The 16,961-nt window shown below is 47.4% G+C and overlaps 6 protein-coding genes across 6 annotated transcripts; 2 read left to right on the top strand and 4 right to left on the bottom strand.

Moving 5' to 3' along the window:
- Window positions 1–646: 646 nt before the first annotated feature.
- N7532_000713 (uncharacterized protein) lies at window positions 647–1,912 on the bottom strand (the record flags this gene model as incomplete). Its single annotated transcript, XM_056613217.1, has 1 exon — window positions 647–1,912. One exon carries the CDS (start codon window positions 1,910–1,912, stop codon window positions 647–649), a length of 1,266 nt encoding a protein of 421 aa, XP_056480441.1.
- A 1,296-nt stretch (window positions 1,913–3,208) lies between these two features.
- Window positions 3,209–5,411, top strand: N7532_000712 (uncharacterized protein; the record flags this gene model as incomplete). The annotated part of the gene is made up of 8 exons (XM_056613216.1): window positions 3,209–3,307; window positions 3,361–3,522; window positions 3,576–3,646; window positions 3,787–3,823; window positions 3,882–3,963; window positions 4,080–4,477; window positions 4,531–4,866; window positions 4,932–5,411. The coding sequence occupies 8 exons, from the start codon at window positions 3,209–3,211 to the stop codon at window positions 5,409–5,411; spliced, it is 1,665 nt and encodes a 554-aa protein (XP_056480440.1).
- Window positions 5,412–10,730: 5,319 nt separating this feature from the next.
- N7532_000711 (sialidase family protein) lies at window positions 10,731–12,458 on the top strand (the record flags this gene model as incomplete). The annotated part of the gene is made up of 1 exon (XM_056613215.1): window positions 10,731–12,458. One exon carries the CDS (start codon window positions 10,731–10,733, stop codon window positions 12,456–12,458), a length of 1,728 nt encoding a protein of 575 aa, XP_056480439.1.
- A 363-nt stretch (window positions 12,459–12,821) lies between these two features.
- On the bottom strand, window positions 12,822–13,160 carry N7532_000710 (uncharacterized protein; the record flags this gene model as incomplete). The annotated part of the gene is made up of 2 exons (XM_056613214.1): window positions 12,822–13,076; window positions 13,122–13,160. The coding sequence occupies 2 exons, from the start codon at window positions 13,158–13,160 to the stop codon at window positions 12,822–12,824; spliced, it is 294 nt and encodes a 97-aa protein (XP_056480438.1).
- A 50-nt stretch (window positions 13,161–13,210) lies between these two features.
- N7532_000709 (uncharacterized protein) lies at window positions 13,211–14,077 on the bottom strand (the record flags this gene model as incomplete). The annotated part of the gene is made up of 4 exons (XM_056613213.1): window positions 13,211–13,423; window positions 13,456–13,696; window positions 13,857–13,949; window positions 14,073–14,077. 4 exons carry the CDS (start codon window positions 14,075–14,077, stop codon window positions 13,211–13,213), a joined length of 552 nt encoding a protein of 183 aa, XP_056480437.1.
- A 17-nt stretch (window positions 14,078–14,094) lies between these two features.
- N7532_000708 (uncharacterized protein) lies at window positions 14,095–15,410 on the bottom strand (the record flags this gene model as incomplete). Its single annotated transcript, XM_056613212.1, has 4 exons — window positions 14,095–14,363; window positions 14,541–14,905; window positions 15,133–15,320; window positions 15,402–15,410. 4 exons carry the CDS (start codon window positions 15,408–15,410, stop codon window positions 14,095–14,097), a joined length of 831 nt encoding a protein of 276 aa, XP_056480436.1.
- Window positions 15,411–16,961: the final 1,551 nt, after the last annotated feature.

Below are 16,961 nucleotides of genomic sequence, written 5' to 3'. Positions count from 1 at the left end.
AGAAGTGGAGGGACACTCCCGACATCCTTGGATTGCGTGGACACAGTGCCCTGTGGCGGACGACGGCCAATAACCCCGCGCAGAGTCACAGGCTGATCGGGGCTGGAACTGTGGTCACAGTTTGCAGCTAAGCTCACCGAAGCTTTGGAAAGTCTGCTGAGCTCGGCTCCAACTCTTCTCTCTTAGTGCAGGACATCGAATGCGCAGGGAGGGGGAGCTGGGCCAGTTGGTGGAGATGCTCAAGTGAGAACTGCTTCAAAAAGGACGGAGGTTGTCCCCGCGCTTTCAAGTTGGTGTCATGTGGCCGATCCTCAAATGGTCTGCACTGTACATTGTATGTGTCTGGCTTGCGGATTGTGAAGTAAAACGGAAACATCTGTTCTTATGAAGATTACTGCATCCTCGTACTCTACTGTCCTGAGGTATCTGAAATATCTGAGCGATTGCTGATGCATAGTCGAGCATGCTTGTTATGAAATAGTCTATTTAATACTCTTAAAAGTACCATTGCAAGCAGCGCTAGTTTTCCAGAGGCACGCGGAGAGAGCAGAAGAAAAGATTCAAAGGTTTATTGGACTATCGCAAAATGGCACTCGACTAGAAAATTGATAAATGAAAGAAGCACTGCCTATTGCTAGTAATGTTACTATCGACGCTGGAATCGCCAGTGTGGCCCGCCGGGCGTGACAAAATTGAGCAGATACGCGGCCGGCGAGTCTTCCTTCTCGCACATTTCTCGGCAGCGCTCTGCCTCGGCGGTCGCCCTCCAATTCTTGCTGGCTCTGCTCGTCAATGCCTTAAGTTTCAGCAGGGTGAATTGTTTCAGTCGGCGGATCTCGAGCTCAACCAGCGACTTCTCGATATTGACAGCCTTCGCCTTCTCGCGCGTCTCAGCCTCCGAGGTGTGGAAATGGTCGATCAGTTTGCGAACCAGCCCTGCTCGATATGCATCATTAGCGCCATCTGCGTCCCCAAACCGGTTCTTCATATACTCCAGGTGGTCCGGACTCTGGATCAACAGATACAGACAGGTCGAAGCCTGGCCCGTGTTGTGTGTGAGGGCCAGATCGATCGGTGATTCATACACCCTCTTCGGGTCCTGGCTATCCCAGACATTCTGTGGTCGCTGCGCAGGACGGACGAACCACTCGACCATGTCGACCCGGTCTCTTTTGATGGCCTCGTATAGCGGAATCCGGCCGCCGGCTGCATCGCCCGGGTGGTACTTGGAACGGCGAGCAAAATCGTCAAAGAGGGTCTCGCCAATTGGGTTTTGGCAAAGCGCATGCCACACCGTTCCTTCTTCCTCGTCATCGGCATGAACATGGGCATCTGCAAGCTCGATACCATACCTCCGCGCCCATTCCACTATGGCCTTATCCGCCCGCCGGCACAATTCATACCCAACATTACCCTGAAGCATCGTCGAAATACGGTCATCCACGTCCGGATTGCAGTGTTCATGCCGGTTAGTGAGGAGAGCGAGCGTCTCCGTGAAAACCCTAGCAATCTGAAGGATCGGCTTTCCATGATTGAAGCGATTGTCGACCGTGGACGGCGCCATGGGGCCCAATTTATTGTCGATCTGGCGTCCGATGAAGAGCTCGAGGATCTCGCGATACGGAACAAGGTCGGCACCTTTGTAGTCCGCCTGCATGGCGAGAATCTCACTCGCAATCGCGATCGAAGTCATAGCATATCCCGTGCAGTTATACTCCGGATCGCCGCCCTCCACGCCACCGGGCAAGAGACCATTCTCCTCCATGGAGTAAAGACAGTCAACACACCCATCGATAATGGCACCAGTGATGGCATCGGGAAAACAGGAATTCGTTGCACATCTCCAATCTCCATCCAGAGGGCAGCTTCGAGCAGACCGATCAGGTATTTTGGCAAACCCTTCCATGTCCATTCGAAAGCGATGCTGGGCATTCCGACCATCTATCTCGCCCCGAACCCACCGCTTGGCAAACCTCGATGCCCGAGGGTAGTCATGCGGAATGGGTTTTGAATCGTCCGGGGACCGGCGTGGCGAAAACTACAGTAATCTCGATGTTGGGGAGGACCATATTATCAAAACTTCTCCATCAGCGTCCGGCGCATTATGACCCGATTTGGCGCTTCCTCCAGCTTGAGAAGCTGGCTCGGCAGGTAACGGTTGTCATTATAGGTCGGCATCGTGGATTTTTTGCATCAATAGTTACCAGCGGAGCGGAAATACGAAAGAAACGTGAGCAATGTTGTCACTGAAAATATGAGTCATCCTCCTTATATTCTGCAAGACAAAGAGATGTTTGTACTGGTATCTGCCCCCAGGGCTTCCCAAAGGATCGAGCGAACGGACATTTGGGGAGAGGTGGGGGGCGCTCATTGAGCGATGTGAAAGAAAGTTTGAATCAGCGTGGCATAGTTGATAATAGGGGAGGCCTATTCTTTGACCTCGAAGTTAAATACTTTCTAAACTGATAGTTCCTATGGTGTCGGTGTCGATTTCTTTCGTAAACTCCCATGCCGGTCGAGTTGGATTCTCTCACACCTCATACGCTAAAATCACAGTTGTTGACACGAAGAACCTAGAATGGAATTCAGAGGGGAAGGCACGTAAATGACTCTCCCTTGCTTTTTAAAAAGAACGCTTTCCGACAATAATGCTGAATTCTGGAATAGCCCTGCATGTCAAGCTACGGATTCCATGATGTGCTAGATGCTTGACATCCTTCTGATCCCCACTGTCATTTACCATTCGATAAATTAAATTTTGAAGAACTTCTGATGCTGTTTTCTTGTTTATGATAACCTGACTACCCTCTTCTCGATGAAGAATGGTCGAATGATAGGATACTTTGGCGATGACTTTATGATTTTTCTTGTGTCACTGTGACATCCTTGGACTCGGACGCCATTTTTTCAGTCTCGCATTAAAGTGCCAATTAAAGCGTACTACTTACGTTATAATGTTCGTACAGGTGCAACAATAGCGAGGCCCATTGTCCATATTCGCAGTGTCTACTCTAAATTTTGCATGTCTTCGTATTTACTGACTGTACAAGAGGTGTGGCTGCAAGCCTTGAAAGCGCTCGATGGTTGGGATAACAGATGGCTTACAAGAACTTCCAACTCTCCATGGTAGTCATCTCGGAACTCTTCCTCTAATTCACTCTTGTGGCTCTTCTTGGAATAGACGCTCATTTTAAACTCCTTGCATCAAATGGCCCGTGTTATTTACAATTCCACTCCACCCCTGTCGACCGTTCCATCTCTCATCATTCAACCTCGTTATATCTCTTGCAGTTCCGAGCTCTCGCGAGTTCGCAGGTGTTGCTATCACCTTCGACATAACTACTAATGACTTCTCCACAGTTTGATCCACCTCATACCATGTCCATGCGAGCCTTAAGCGATTCCTCGACTCGAGACAAGGAGAAGAACGCGTCGCTGGAGCATAACGAGACCCTAAACCTAGCTGAAGGTGGGCACGATGATATCCAGCTTCAGCGTCTGGGCAAGAAACCCGTCCTCAAGGTAAGACTTTACACAGTTTATTTCCTTCATTTACTGACATCACTTCTGTACAGCGAAATTGGGGTATCCTTTCCGTGGTTGGGCTCGCTTGCACGATTCTCGGGACCTGGGAGGGTTTACTTGCGTAAGATATCTGATCCAAGTCATTATCGCTGCCGCTCACTAACTGAGGAGCTTCAAGGACGTTTATTCTTTCTTTGACCAAGTTCGACTCCCTTCTCATCTTCCTTGAGTCCCGTTCGTGGTTCGCTTAACAATTGCTAGTGGAGGCCCGGCAGGCGCAGTGTACGGCTACATCTTCGTATGGGTGGGAACCGCGGGTTGCTTCACTGTTTTGGCAGAACTGGCTTCAATGTTAGTCCTATCCCATCAAGGACAGAAACCGCAACACTAACCTCGGCTGTTTTGCAGGGCACCCACTTCTGGCGGACAGTATCACTGGTGCGCGATGCTTGCTCCAAAGCAGTACAGGAATCTGCTCAGCTATATCACAGGCAAGTCCTCCATTCTTTTATCAGCGCACCAGTTTTACGCACTCTCTCATCATTGAAACTCAGGATGGCTCTCGGTTGTTGGCTGGCAAGCAGCCTTCGCATCGGGCGCTTTTCTCTTCGGAACACAAGTCCAGGGAGCATCAGCTCTAGCTCATGAGGCCTACGATCCGAAGGCATATCAAGGAACACTCCTCATGTGGGCCTTTTTATGCATCGTACTGATCACGAATATGGTAGGTGGTAAATTCCTGCCACGATTGGAGAGCGGACTCCTGTGTTTCCACATAGTGGGCCTTTTCGGCATCATCATCCCTTTGCTGGTGCGAGCAGAACACAAGTCAAAGGAGCAAGTCTTCAAGGAGTTTCTGAACGGCGGCGAGTTCCCAACCCAGGGTCTTTCTTGGTTCGTGGGCCTATCCGGCGCGGCGTTTGCGTTCGCTGGCGGAGATGCCTCTGTACATGTAAGTGGCTTCCAGTGTGCATCACCAATGGCCCAGATCGACTCGACTCACAGTCACAGCTAGCAGAAGAATGCTCGAATGCTGAGATTGCCATCCCGAGGGCCATGATGCTCACAGTAGTGATCAACGGATGCCTTGGATTCGGTATGTTACTCACCATGCTTTTCTGCAGCGGCAATATTCAGGATGCGCTGGCCTCGCGAAGCGGATACCCTTTCATGGAAATATTCGTTCAGGGAACTCATTCGATGGGCGGTGCGCTGGCCATGACCTCGGTCTATCTCTTTGCGGCAGGCTGCTCGATCTTTGGGATGCTGGCTGCGACATCTCGTCAATTCTGGTCGTTTTCTCGAGACAAGGGAGTGCCTGGATGGAAGTTGTGGTCCAGAGTGAGTGCTTTCATCGTGAACGTCTGAACTACGCATCAGCCTCTGACTGGCCTCTTGCATTTTAGGTCAACTCCAGGCATCTCCCGCTATATTCCACCGTTCTCACTGTCATCGTGTCGGCCCTTCTGGGGTTGATCAACCTCGGCTCCAAGCTTGCACTGGAAGACATCCTCTCAATGGCAGTCTCCGGCCTATACTCTTCGTACCTGATAGTGGCAATATTGCTTCTTTATCGACGGTGCAAAGGTGACATTTACCGCTATGGAGACGGAGATGGTATGCAGATCAACGTGCCTGGAGCTCGGCTGGTCTGGGGTCCTTTCCATGTGCCGGGAATTGCTGGAATAATTCTCAACGGGTATACGGTCATGTACATGACTATCGTGGTTTTCTTTAGCTTCTGGCCGTCGGCAATGCGTCCTGAAGTTGATTCGATGAATTATAGTGTCGTGGGGACTTGCGGCGTCGTGGCTTTGGCTGTGCTGTACTATGTTGTGTGTGCGCGACATAGTTACCAGGGTCCTATCATGGAAGTTCAGACTTGACTTGGATTCCAATATGTAGTTTGGCTTCTTTTTAGGCCCCTAAGCTCTGGATTATTCAAATATTTTACTTCCACAGTTACTTTCTGGGGGATTGCAATGGTCTACCTAGTGTAGTGGGGAGATCACCCCCACTACCATCTAGGCTATGTGATGCAGCAGGTCGTATACGGTGGCCGTCTAGCTAGTTCTAGAATACAGCTTCTTACACCTCCCCGAACTAACCCATACATTTGGGCTTCTCGCTATTTTCTGATAGCTACGCGTGTGTTTCGTGGTGGTTTTTCTGCTGAAACGACCCGCACGTCTCAGTGCATGCTACCCTCGAACGTTCCCCTCTTCATATGGTGACCGACGCAGGGGGCGACTAGTTTTCTGGGTGTTTGAACACGCAGGAAATCAACGCGACGGGCGAGAAGTGTGGAAATCGCGAGAATCGGCGAAAGGAAAGTTGTGTCCGGGGTGGGCGAGCGCGTTAACCCTGGAAGTCATCGGAATTCCGGCATCCACTGGTATTATTGGTACGTATTATTGGTTTTTGAGCATGTGATACTTATTGGGGCCTTATATGAGGAGAGGCGCCCTTTTGTTATTTGCGATTAAATCCCTACATTGTTCTGGGGGGGGGGGGGGGGGGGGAAATGAAATTTTCGAGGTCGGTATGATTGGCAAGGAATTCAAGATGGGATTCCGGCAGAGCGAGTACCAGCACTACTGCGAATGCTGCTTGTAGATTGGCTACACAGGAGAGCTGACGTTCAGTCAGTACTGTGTATGAGACCGACTAATTTACACAAGCTGGCAGAGAAGATCTGGCCAAGCATCTGCAACCTTTGTATTTCAAGTGTGAACATAGTGTTCGCCCAAGTTGTCGTTCAGTTTTTACTTCAGAATTGTGCTTTTCGGCCGAAAATATCGAGGTTTTCGTATTGTTTGTTTCCCCCTGGTCTTCAGATTGACCAGGAAGAGTTCTGTTTTCCTACTACTGGTACTCCTCGTGTGAGCGAGTCAGAGCAGTCTTTGACCTAATTTCTTCTGTTGATTCTGTTGATCGTGTTGATCGGAAGGCTGTCACAGTGGGTGACAGCACTGATGTTAAAAATAGCCACAGCCATACCCAGCATGTCGTCCAGGCCGATGTTCCCTCAGCCTTTGAAGGCTACCGAGAGCCTCTTCGCCCAGAGAGTGAAGCGTCTGCCAACCAGACACAGAGAACCTATTTGCCTAACACGAGTGAGCAACAATCGCGACCACTACCCCCATTCCCATCCTCTGCCTATCAGGCAATGCCACCACCAGAGGGATGTGGATACCAAGTGATATGTTTCAAGTGATGATGAACCGCCAGGGCAATGTTCTGATGCCAGATCCTGGTACACCTGGCGGCCCATTATATAATTGGAAATATGCCAGAAAGTTCCTTCGGAACGTTGAGAAGTGATGTGAAAGGCGTGGTATCAGCGATCCTGCTAGGCAGTGTGAGCTGTTTGCCGATTATTGTGAGGACTCTATCCAGTCGTGGGAGGAGTATGACCCGCTGTGGAAATCTCGTGATTGGGAAGCGTTTAAGGACATATTCTGTGATCGATACAAAGATTACGACTCTGAGCGCCAGAGGTTTTCGAGGGCGTCATTGATGAAGTTAGTGAATCAATCAAGAGACACCATTGATGAGCGGCTCAAGCACTATATTTATGGGACTTGGAAAGGATCTCGATGTGACAAAGGAAAAGCTTGAGGAAGTCGCTGACGTGCTGAGAGCGATCGAAGACGATCTGGATGAGATCCTTTAGAGTCGTTGAGTATTCTCATGTCCTAAATCTGCCTAAGCCCGCATTCTTATGTATTTTTGGTATTTGCGACCGTAAGGGATACCAGTGACCGGCTCAGTGGCTCAAAGGGTCCGGAGAACGCGGTCCCAGGACTCATCAGGTCTCGTGATTTTTGGGGTTCTATGAATACCTATATCTATCCCCAAGGGCCAGAGGCCCCGGGCGTTCATGGGTCTCCAAGAAAATGTAGAGTGGAATTATCGTTTCCGTCTTGCAAACCTGACGGAACAGCCTATATTCATTCGAAAGAAAAATCTATACATCAATAACTAGTGAGAACTAGAAAAGCAGCTTCTCTGGCAACTAACGCTCCAGGAGCATTGAGAGACGTCTGATACAAATATCCCGTTTAGAAAATGAAGCTAGTATAATGGAGAACTTCCCATGAGACTACGTTTTGTTCTTCTCTGGTAAACAGAACCTGCCTTATTCGAAATTTTTTCAAATATCTCCCCCTCCTCTCGGAAAGATCTCTTTTATTCCATAATTCGAAATGATCTTCTTTGCTTACGAAAACCAGTGTTCTTTTGCCTTCGTGGTCGAATCCTTTCACCAATCGCCATTCCCGCCTCAGGCTCCAATCCTTCGAGAATATCTCTTTGTCCAATCCCGTTTGCGGAAGCCCACGGGATGTTCGAGGTTTGAAACTGCCTGTCTCTTTTTCCCGTCTAAGTTGTTTGAAACAAAATGAGCCAAGTCTACAGCTAGACCGCGAATGTTGACTAACAGATGAAAGACTAAATGGAACTCTTCATTCCGGTAATTAAATGGTTCATTATTTCCCTCAAATAGGTCATATAACCTTCAATAATTTATGAGGGCGTAGGCTAAAACTTAGTTCTTAAAGCATCTGGATGTCACTCCCTTAAAGATTCAATGAGGTTGAGCTTCCAAGTCCGAGCAGGAGGCCCAATAAATAGTTGTATCATAACTACGAAAATTTGGTCATGCTGAGTACCACTCTTATTCACGCTTTCACTTATGAATAAATTCCCCATCGCATTCGGAGTCCGTCATATTCATTTAGCCTAAAGCCGCACATTTTGACTTAATTTGACGATCTGCTATCCTTCGAACGGGTGGTCGACTTCAGTCGGTGTCTGCATTCATGGTTTGCGCATTGTCCTAACAAATGGTCGCGTAATTTTTGTCCAGAATTTCCTCCGGTAGTTAATACGGGCAAAACTTCCGAGTATTTTTTTTCCGAATCTTATGCGACTTTGCTGTTGTTCAATTATGCAGAATAACAGTACGTAAAAGCAGCTGATCGTCGTATTCCAATTGTTATCCTTTCCTTGCCGCCATGCAGAGGTCTTTCAATTCAGCACTCTCAGTTCAACACTCTCAATTCCGCACCCTCAATTTAGCATCCTTAGTTCAGTGTTCGATATACTACGAGCACAAAAGTTCAAATCGTCGAGGTGTATATCTAGTGACATGCACATCAAAAGTGGCTTGACTTGCCCGCTATCGAAGAAAGAGCAGATTCAAATGAACAAACTAAATACGCAAAATTTGATATAAATATACCGAAATACCCTCAACTGCCTGAAAAATCTTTGTTGAATTAGGATGACGAGAGCCAAAGTTTGATCATCTTGGAACAGGCACAGGTAGAGTTGGTTACTGCCGAGGTTATAACCAAACTGATCAACCCCAGCAGTAGAATCTGACCCTTATTTCCGGCGACAGAATCACTGGGGAGATTTTCGAACTATGCTACTGATACTCGTAAACCTACTATTCCAAGCCTCCCACGTACTCGGCAACCCGGGTCGTGGATATCGTTCTGTCAATCTATATAACCATTGTACCATGGTTCTTTATGCGAAAGGGATACAGCAATTCGAGTACCTGAACACACAAATCCAGCCGTTAACGAACCTTTCAACATAATTCTGGGAGTCACTTGATTGAAAATCACCACGCAATAAGAGACTAGTGTCGTTCTACAACTGGAATACAGTGCGTTTTTCGAGCCAAAAGACACTTGCTACCCCACTGAACAAAACTACTGGGATATATCTAAAATAAACGGAGATCCACTAATCCAGTGTGGGATTAAAGTGATACCATCTTATCTTTACTGTACTGCTGTTAGCTGCCCAGCTGGAGTCACAGATTGCGAATTTGTATACTACAAGCCGGACGCGAAAAAATTCGTAAGGGAGTGTGATAGCCGATCTGATTTGAATGTACATCTCTGTCTTTCAGATTAATTCCCTGTACCATATCCATGTCTCACATCTGTGACCTATTGTCCAGTGTGCAAAAGTGTAGGTATGGGGTCCTCTATAGCAAGTCTATTGGCTTTTGGTACGTACTCAAATACTGTTACTGACAGCTCCGACCAGGAACAATATATATTTGTAACAATTTGGCAAACTCTTGTATGAAAGCCCTGGAGACATTCCAGTCTGTCACAGCATTGCCTTTCATATAATCCTTGGACTCTGAGAAGCCCTGGCAATTTCCCGTTACAGTGGCTACCGCTTTCATCTTCCATGTCGGACAACAAAAATGATCTCTACAAGCTCAATCGCAGGATGCGGTTAGCCTGATATATTCGTGGAATCTTTTTGCGTGACTTCTTAATTCCATCCGATGCAGTCAGAGGGCAGCCTCGGTTGAAAAGTATAAAAAATATCGCTTCGGGAACTAAGGCTGTGCTCCTGGGGCCAGTGAACGGTTCCTGCCAGACTACAAGCTTTATATATCAGCTTGGGTGTTTGGTCGCAGACTAACCATTTTGTCATTTTGGTCCGTTGGCGTAGTGGTACTACCCAAGCAACTAGGATTCCTCGGGTTCCCAGATAAAACGTAGACTTGGGAGCTCCATCTAAATTGAGCCTCGTAGGTACAAAGATTGCCCTAGGAAGTATATAGTGGCTCCTAGGGGGCAACACTCCTAGGTCCTGATTGGGTCCTAAGATCTCTCGTATCCACCATAGGGGAACCCAAAAACTACTACACCCCGAGATTCTTCTCAAACCCTCTTTCAAAACATCACTATGCCTATTACACTTAATCTGCCCCTGAATCCCTTTCGTGGAGGTATTCCAGTACACTTGTAAACAGCGACACAAAAATGGCTTTTTTTTTTGGCCTGTATGGCATCCAGAGCTTCTAGAACGTTGATCCTGCAGGCAAGCCAAACCAATCAGCCTTATAAGCAATTAAATTTAATGATCCTGATCGAAATTAATACCAATATCTAGAAAAGTTGGCGAGAAAAGTTCTCCGGGTTCGAAGTTGCAGCATCCCTAGCTACGTGTGGCCCAGACATTCCAACGCCACAGGAATCTATTCCTCACATTCCTCTGCTGTTGACACCGCTACAGTACATATTGGGTTGAAATTTATCGAAGAAATGGGACTTCAAAGAATATAGACCAGACGGAGTCTGGGGTACAAAAGAGACGAATCCATTCCACCAACTAGCGGTATCTGTCACAATTATCCGGTTAACATTCTCCGTCCGATATTAGCCATGTTTCATGTCAGGGGCCTCGCAGGTTACCTATTTCTATCCTTGGGTGGCCTTCTGTCTTCTCCCTCACAGGCTGATTCGGTTGGGACTCCGCTTTGGCAAGCCCCGGTTCTGAACGAAGTCAATGCTTATGCTCGTGTAATCGAGCTCCAACATGCTGGTGATCAAAATGGTAAACTGGTGGCAACCTGGGAACATTGGTATACCACGGCTCCAGGGTCGACAACACTGGAGGACTTTCCGGCTGAGATCATAATTCGCGAGAGTGGCGACGGAGGGAAGTCATGGTCAACTTTGGCGACTATCAACGAAACCAGCGGGGTTTCATATAGTGCGTTCTGGCAGCCAGCTCTTTTCGAGTTTCCTCATCGCCTTGGGAACTACCCGGCAGGCACTTTGCTTTTAGTGGGCAACCTTGTCCCAGCCGATATCTCGTCGACCAACTTTTTCGCTTGGCGATCCCAGGATCATGGTGAAACATGGGACCCCGTGGGAATTTGGCAGCAGGGCAGTATAGGAAAGGGTATTTGGGAACCTTTTCTGTTCTTGGACAACGAAGGACGACTTGTGGCACTTTTTTCAGACGAACGAGACCATGAGAACCACTCACAAATGGTAGTTCACGTCGTGTCCGAAGACGGCGGTGACACCTGGGGCGATGTTGTTCGAGATATTGCTAGTCCGAACAAAGAAGATCGTGCTGGGATGGCCACAGTTGCCAAGATGGACAATGGAGAATATATCATGAGCTATGAGTTATGCGGATTTCCCAACTGCCCTTCTCGTTGGAAGACCTCCACAGACGGTGTTAACTGGAATGCAAATGATCTGGGCACACAAGTCTCCACCTCCGACAGCCTCTATGCTGGAGCAAGCCCCTACATTGTCTGGGATAGCCCAGCCAAGCAACTGGTGATGGCCACACGAGAAATCTGGTACAACGCTGCTGCTGATGAGATTGCCCCCGAGCAACGTCGTGCAGTCTTCACAAACAAGAACTACGGCCGCGGGGCATGGCTCTGGTCTCCGTCTCCATGGCGTGTCAGCGAAGATACAGCAAACTGTTCCTCGGCCAATTACAGTCCTAACTTGCTGCCAATTGCGGATGGAATTATACGATACACGGCCCCGACATCCATGGATTCCGCACGCCCTTGTTCGGAAGCAACGGGCGAAGCACCTATCGGAATTTTGCCCTATGAAGCAGATTTCAGGACCAAAGGTGATGCAGGTTGGATTGACTTGGAGGGAAGTTGGTCCGTGTTGGGCGACCAGTACAGCTTCGCGTCTGTTTCGGACAACGATGCAATTGCTTTGACAGGTTCCTCTGGGTGGTCGGACTACACTATCGAGGCCAATGTCAAGGTCTCAGATTCCCACTCGCAAGCTGGGCTCGCTGCGCGGGTCTCTGCCTCGACCACTGCCCCGGGCGCGTGGAAAGGATATTCAGCCGTCATTGATGCTGGCAGCGGCAAAGTGACCCTCTTCCAGCATGATGACAGTATCACTGTATTGCATTCGGAGGATCATTTTCTAGGTATCCTGGAAGACAAGTGGTACTACATGACTATTGCTGTGGATTCTCAGAGCATCACGGTGACTTTGTGCGACGAATCTGGCCTTTTCAACACCCATTTCACCGCTGAGGCTGATACCTTTCCGCAAGGAATGGCGGGATTATTTGGAAATAATGGATCTGGTTCCTTCAGAAAGGTTCGAATCCTGTAATTCGATGACTGAATAGTGTCTCGATCCAGTAGTGGAAAGAAGACGTTTTCGAGACATCTCATCAACAAAAAGTGTACGGAGATTACTTAATATTAGCTACCTATGTGTCTAACCTCAACTCAACAGCTTCCAATACACCTATATGCGTTTCACATTCAGATCTCCGTATAGTTTATGCAGCTTTGGTTGCTCTCTAGTCACGCATAACAGCTGCCGTGATAATCTTCAACTGAGCCCTTTGTCCTCTCTTCTATCTAGATAGGCAGACTTTGGCGCTGTCGGTTACTTCGCTAGTGACATCGCTCGCGTAAGATTGGCTTATATATTCTATATCTATAAATGATATTAGTTGGCCTTCTTCATTTAAAGAGCGTCTGAGCGGAGCCAGCTGCTTAGAAACATGATTATAAGGTTAGGGAGCATCTTCCGTACGTGGAATAGGAGTCGTGAGAGACCTATCAGATGGTCTATTTTCATCTCCTGCTCAATCATAGAGCCTTTAGAGAAGTTTCCTTCTGTGGGCATCTGATCCCAAGTTTGACCTGCTCGTTCTTTGTCAATAGGAAGGGGCTCGAGAATTCTTAGATCAAGGACCCCTTCTGCACCCGGGGTTATTAGCTACGAGCTAGATGGAGAAGACTTATTCAGAAAGCAAGACAAAACTAAGCCGCCTGTGCCGTCTTCCGTTAGATTACTGCCCATAAGTAGATAGCAAATTCACCCAGGTTGCTCCTCAATGAAGTCACTTAACGTTAAGGTGGGCAAAAAGAAGCTCTTTTATATTCGTGTCGTGGGGGAGGATAACGATAGAAGCAGAATTTCTTCAAGGTCTTCTCCTCAATTTCTGAGATTGAACTCGATATTCTGGCTTTGAGGTATGTTTTCGTTTCCTCGGAGGTCTTAGATTTAAACCATATAGCTTTGTTCAGCCTGTGTGTATCATGCAGATGATGCCGAAGACCGCGCTCATTGACAAAGTTCAATCACATCCACAGACTGGCCTCGCGCCATGTTTCTGCTCTCCCAGCATATGCTCATCTTCAATGTGTTTCTTCAGATTGTTGCTTCTGAGCCACTGGTATAATCGGTCTTCCGCAGCGAGGTTTTTGTTCCATAAGCAAAAGGGACAGTAACCGGGGCGGGTCACTGTGTGGCGGTACACTATTACTTCACAGTGGTGTACTCCACGACTGAAGATTGGAGTTACAATGATCTCGCCATTGATTAAGATGCATCCACTTCATGCACTCGTAACAGAAGCGTATTTTTTATTCCGAACCATGGAGATCAAATGCTATCTCTCGCCTGATACATTCATGGATGTGAGCACTCCTTTCGGATTTTTTGAGACTGACAAAGTTAGCTGGTAATTTAGCACTATGTAAGCGGATCACTTACCTTCCAATAAGAATTTGGCACTCCCTCGCGGGGCAGAACCCATCAAACGGGATCTTCACCTGGGAGATACACGACGTCAAAATCACGCCCACACTGGATTATGAGATCTTGCACAAAAAGAAGCATTTCTTCGAAGGTGAGTTCTTGATCACAAGTCAACACTGTTGCGATTCGAGCAATCTCTAGCATAACCAAAGCTTGGGTGCGTGTGCAGACGTCATTTTCTGAATCTAATGGCTCATCTTTTCCATTTGTTCAGTATTCTGCGATCTCGTCTTTCTCGGACCCAGCGCAATTGATGCTGCTTCAGCTCCAGTTGATGATGTCGAATTAGAGATTTTCTATAAACCCTTTTCTCCGCCTGTATAGAGCCTTTGTCGGTAACTTGGGATTCAAGTTGCTCGATCCTGCCTCTGATTTTCAATATTTCAGGTTTCTTCAAGATGCTCTCTTCTATTTCGGCCGGTAGCTCGCCCGGAAGTCCGGGTTCGTAAAATCTCCCAATCCCTGAAAGTATTCAATAAGATCCGATTCCTATTTTTCATCCAGGATAGCTGAAACTGTATCAATAGAGGAACAGTGTTGTAAATAGTCTTTCGGGTATGTCTCGGCGCTTTTGTGGCCATATATCCGAGAAACTGCTGCGGATCTATGTTTTCCTGTGTCACACATTAGCCAATCAACTCCTGTGCTGGTTAGGCTTTGGAAGGCCACCTTCAATCTTTTTTCCGAGATGCTTTCGAATCTCGTGAACTTTTGGTTTCGTGGTATACCCAGCAGCAGCAAGCATCTCCTCTAGGCATTTTCCAAATGCGTCTTTAGCCAGCGGAGTGTCTTGAGGTCCCTCAGCTATAACATTTCTGAGGACAGGCTTTTCTAAATATTCATCGTTCCAGTGTAGTGGAATTTGCCCATTAGAAAGATCATACTGAGCTAGGTCCTCTGCAGTTTCAATACCGAAGAGGGCTCCGTGCTCAAGTGCGAGGGCCAGAAGGATGTAGCCAGATGCAAATTGCGGTCTTTTTGTGTCCTGGATGCCAATTCCAAATCTAAAGATAAATCGACAAATGAGCTGTCAGTTCAAATCTGTCAACTTTAGAAAGGTCTAAGGGGAGGCCGACACGGTATAATTTGGGTCACGGTTATTTTTAAGCCACACTTGATTGACTTTCTATACTACCTTCCAAGGTGCTGTAGGGAATGGAAACAAAACTAAATTAATATCCTGGAAAAGCGTCCACCACAAGTAATACTTGGGTCTGTGAAGTATCCTTACCTTGTATCGGAGACCTCTTTCTTTTTTTGTCCCCATGGGCTGGTATGAAAGCTCCAATTCTCGCCCCAGTAAAGAAATACAATTAAAGGGCCAGCAAAGTAGTCACTTTGAGTAATCCCGGTATGAAGCGGCGATGATCTGTCTGCCACAGAGAGTATATCGTTCTCATAAAATCTTTCTTGGCAAAGCTTTGATTTGGAGACTCGATCTTCTCAATGATTCCTTCCGCTGTTAATGATCTTTGGATTCACTGTTCAGTTTTCAGTGACAAGCGCCATAGGAGCGAAATAATATAGGATCCAGGCTCATATTGTATTTTCTTTCCGATCTTCCACTACGATACTAATCCGCATCGCTTCTTCAAAGTCACCAAACAGCATCTCTGCGCACGGTAAAACTGACTTCGTCACTGGTCGCCTATTTTTACTGAGCCGTCCTCGAGTAGAATGAATGTACCAGCGGAGGAACTCCTCGATAAGCTGGTGATCTGGCGCCTTGGAACCTTTACCACTAGCATGGTCATGAATCCTATGTTGCTCAATGAAACTAGAAGATGGTCAGCTTCATCTCAACATGAGGTTATGCTCACCACAGTCGGGAAATCTTACTCCCTCTAAAGTCCTACAGCCTGCCGGTGCATTCTCTTAGTTTTGTGTATTCTCTTGTCTTTATCACGATGACTGAAAAACGGCAATAAAGAGAGAAATACCTTAGCTATGAGGAAGAGTGGAAAGAAGAGATCTGTGGATGGTTCAGCGGAGAAGGTGGTGTATTAACTTATTAGATAGTTCTTACGCACGGTCAACTCTGAACAAATAACCGAAACTACTCTTTTCTCCGCACCATTGCTTGACTGATAGGGAATGTGATTGCCATTTTGCATCATTTACCTTAGTTTTGTAACTTCAGGTGTCAGGGGGTAGGATAATTGAAAGACGCATTACTAGCCTCTAGAAATTGAGGTTTACCTCGGGCCATCAGAAATCGTTCTCTTAATCAAAAGCTACGTGGGGCCGAGTGCTCATTTGGTGGACTCAGCCTGGACTGAGTGCTCAGTAGTTAACTAGTTAGTTAGATGGCCCCTGAGGATCTAAGTAATCAGTGATCATCCGGTAAGAGTCAGTGAGCGCTCACGGAGTCTGGCTGTTCCATCACGTGACTATGATAAGTAGCTCAGTGAGTCTGAGCCAGGACTGATATTTACTCAGTGAGCCTGAGTCTGAGCGTGCTCACTAAAGCGGCGGCAGCTCAGATGGGAAAGCCCCACCCGCCAGAGGAAATCCGCTACGTAGAGTGGCCTTTCAGGTAGGGCTTGGTACTTCGAGCGACAGATGTTTTGAACTCGTCCCATGTATAGATGAAAGACATGACATTGGAAATGACACCGAAGTCCATGTTGTATTTCTAATATTTAAATCCTGATATTCAAAAAATTTCTTCGTATTTTTTATAATGATGCCGTCGCATCTATGCACAAGAGTGCTTTGATGGTTGCTGATGAAGTTCTGGTGATGTTGCCATGGGATAAACAATGTATATTCTGCCACAAATCGGCTCGAATAACATTGATAGATTGAACCACCGCCATTTGCAATCATATAAAATCACTTATACCAGCTTCAATCAGCGTAATACAATAATTTGATACGATTTCGCTCGTCAGATACAATAAAATGGTATGGCCGAATGATTCCATCGCCGCGACTCCCCGTTGGGACGGCGGGGAAATGATCGGCGGCCGCCACCGATCAACTTCGCCCGCCCTGCGCCTCCAACTGCCTGCGTGCCTGCGCTGTCGACTCACCTCCACATCTCCCCAGGCTGGTCCT

This window comes from Penicillium argentinense (genome assembly GCF_028826775.1).
Source record: "Penicillium argentinense strain IBT 30761 chromosome Unknown utg000001l_segment0_segment0, whole genome shotgun sequence".
Taxonomy (NCBI): Eukaryota; Fungi; Ascomycota; class Eurotiomycetes; order Eurotiales; family Aspergillaceae; genus Penicillium; species Penicillium argentinense.
This window is presented reverse-complemented; position numbering and strand designations above follow the sequence as displayed.